We start from the raw sequence: 2,344 nt of genomic DNA on the forward strand, positions 1-2,344 counted from the left end.
TAGCGGGGTCGGTTTTCCTCAGAAAGCATCGACGCCCTACTCCCCGAGCGCGATATCCTCCACCACCTGCAGGGTTGGCCTGAGGGAGCGAAAGGAAACCACACCACATTTCGCGCTTGACGACCCTGTCCAATCCCATGTGCATGATGTGATCGTACTAGATAACCGGACAGCACATTCTTGCCGTCACGTTCGCAGGTTCGCACATCTTATGTGAGCCGAGACTCGTATTCGTTCGGGTCCGATGGCCAGGCGGCAAGGACGAATGGCGCATGATCGAGGTAGTCTATCTAGTGTTTATTATAGACCAAACACAGTTAGTAAAGACGACTGATCATAATGTTGGTTCGGGGCGTAGACACTGGAAGACCATCATGTAAGACGGACTTTGGATGCATAAACTCGCTTTAGGGGATGCACGAAGTCGGAGAGTTCTGACAGTGTGAGCGAACTGCACGTGGACGCTCCGCAGTTGCAAGTCTTAAGGTTGCGGAGAGGACAGATACAATACTGCAACTACTAATGCTAGAATAGAGGCCAGATGGTAGCAAGTCAGGAGTGACTGCATTGCAATACTTCAACTGTCCAGTGGCATGCAGAGTGATATCCAGTCACATACTCGGGGAGAATTCTGATTTGCCAACTCATTCTCGGATTCGCATTGTGAGCGGGCGCCAAGGTAGTTATCCTGACGGTCCTCAAAAGCTTTTTGCGACGGGACGGAGTCTGGATGCAGACTGAAGCCGCAAATCTCTAATCTGGGGCGGTCTCACGCGTATGCTGGACGTAGGCGTAGTTGTACAGAGTCCTGAATGACCCCAACCTATTTGTTAGGTGCTGTCCGCATCGCCAGTTGTTTTACTGCTCCTAGGAGTCAATATCGGTGGTGGGAGAGTTGCAGAGCGTCTCATCGTCGTCCTTACTCCCCGGAACGGCATGCTTTGCAGGCGCGAAAGGGCATCACGGAAGCATGTTAGTGGACGAGAAGTGGCGTGGAGAGGAGCGGGGAGGGCTGTCAGTGGCAAGGCTAGACAGCCTTCGTACAGGCGTGCAGGAAACTCCAGTTGGATTGCGGAATTACATGAAAATGATGACTTTTCTCTGTCGCGATTGGCCCAGTTTTGCTTGACGATAACACACCGAAGGATGGAACAAGCCCTGTGCGAACACGGCGGTGCAGATTGGTGGATTGTCTCTCACCGAACAGGTCATCCAGCACTTGCTGAAAGGCTGCGGCGAATGAAATCAGATCCCAACCCATCCAATGGGGATGAATAGAAGACCTAGTCTTGCCGCTCAAGGCTGTCCGACACGAGGAGGCAAAAAAACGCCCCGGATGCCTCTGAAGGACGAAAGAACCAGGCTCACGGTGCTGCTGCTGTCAGCGGGTATGCAACTCAGGGTCTGACATGGAGTTGGCCAGGCAGTGACGGGCGTGTGAAATGCTCCACAGGATCTTGTATCTCGCCGTTGGACTGCAAAGTCACTTGCAGCAGAGGAGATCGGCTAATCGTCACGATGAACACAGGAAGACTGTCTTGGCTGTTCGTTCTCTGGGTGACATACAGCGCTTCCGTCTGGGCTAGGCTCGATGGCTTGGTGATGGCTGTGATGGCTTCGATGGCGTTCAGCCAAGTAGAAAAGCACGATAACTGGCGCATGGCCACACGGCCGGTGACTGCCACTACTGATGCTCGGGACAATGGGGGATCAATCGGATCTTCGAGAGTGGATGGTGGGACGCTGGCGTCTGCCACAAAGCAGCCTTGGGACGGTTTCTTCACGATGGCATGGCCATGCAGGTACAGAACGGAGGAGATTGTTCGCAGAAGCACCGGCCTAGGAATTAGCAGACATAGGACCCAATTCTCCGGTGATGCCCAGGTGAACCGGCGCCCGCCCGTGACGAAAAGCGCCCTTTCCGAGGAAGGGAGTCTCAACGCGTGTAGCAAGGTCATCTGAAGGAAACAACAAGAGGAAAGAGCGCTGGGACAGGCCCACACCCATAACAGCCATAACAGTGTGTGTTGTTGCTGATGCAGTGCCAGCATAAGGCAAGTTCCGCAGACGCATGCGCTCACCGACAGCTGAGGTTCCTGATCACCAAAGGAGAACTTTATCGACGACAAAAAAAAAAAAGAAAAAAAAGAATATTAGACGATGAGAGTTTGAGAGGAGCTTGTTTTGCTTGTTCCTGAGGGAGATGAGGAGCTACGGTCCTGCAATGGATATCGCCGGTGGGGGAGAAAGGCCAGACGCGTGCACGCTCTTTGGCGGCCTCCAGGTCGCATGCAAAGCAGCAGATTTTCAGCACACTCGTCGCAGGGTTTGGCGAGCGCATCCG

The 2,344-nt window shown here is 53.5% G+C and overlaps 1 protein-coding gene across 1 annotated transcript; it reads right to left on the reverse strand.

Moving 5' to 3' along the window:
• Positions 1-209: 209 nt before the first annotated feature.
• Positions 210-2,197, reverse strand: EI97DRAFT_463919 (uncharacterized protein; the record flags this gene model as incomplete). Its single annotated transcript, XM_033801390.1, has 2 exons — positions 1,410-2,197; positions 210-290 (listed from the first exon to the last, which is right to left on the reverse strand). The coding sequence occupies exons 1-2, from the start codon at positions 2,049-2,051 to the stop codon at positions 210-212; spliced, it is 723 nt and encodes a 240-aa protein (XP_033659164.1). The 5' UTR covers positions 2,052-2,197.
• Between the last annotated feature and the right edge of the window lie 147 nt (positions 2,198-2,344).

The sequence above is a fragment of the Westerdykella ornata genome (genome assembly GCF_010094085.1).
Source record: "Westerdykella ornata strain CBS 379.55 unplaced genomic scaffold EI97scaffold_1, whole genome shotgun sequence".
In the NCBI taxonomy this organism is placed as follows: Eukaryota; Fungi; Ascomycota; class Dothideomycetes; order Pleosporales; family Sporormiaceae; genus Westerdykella; species Westerdykella ornata.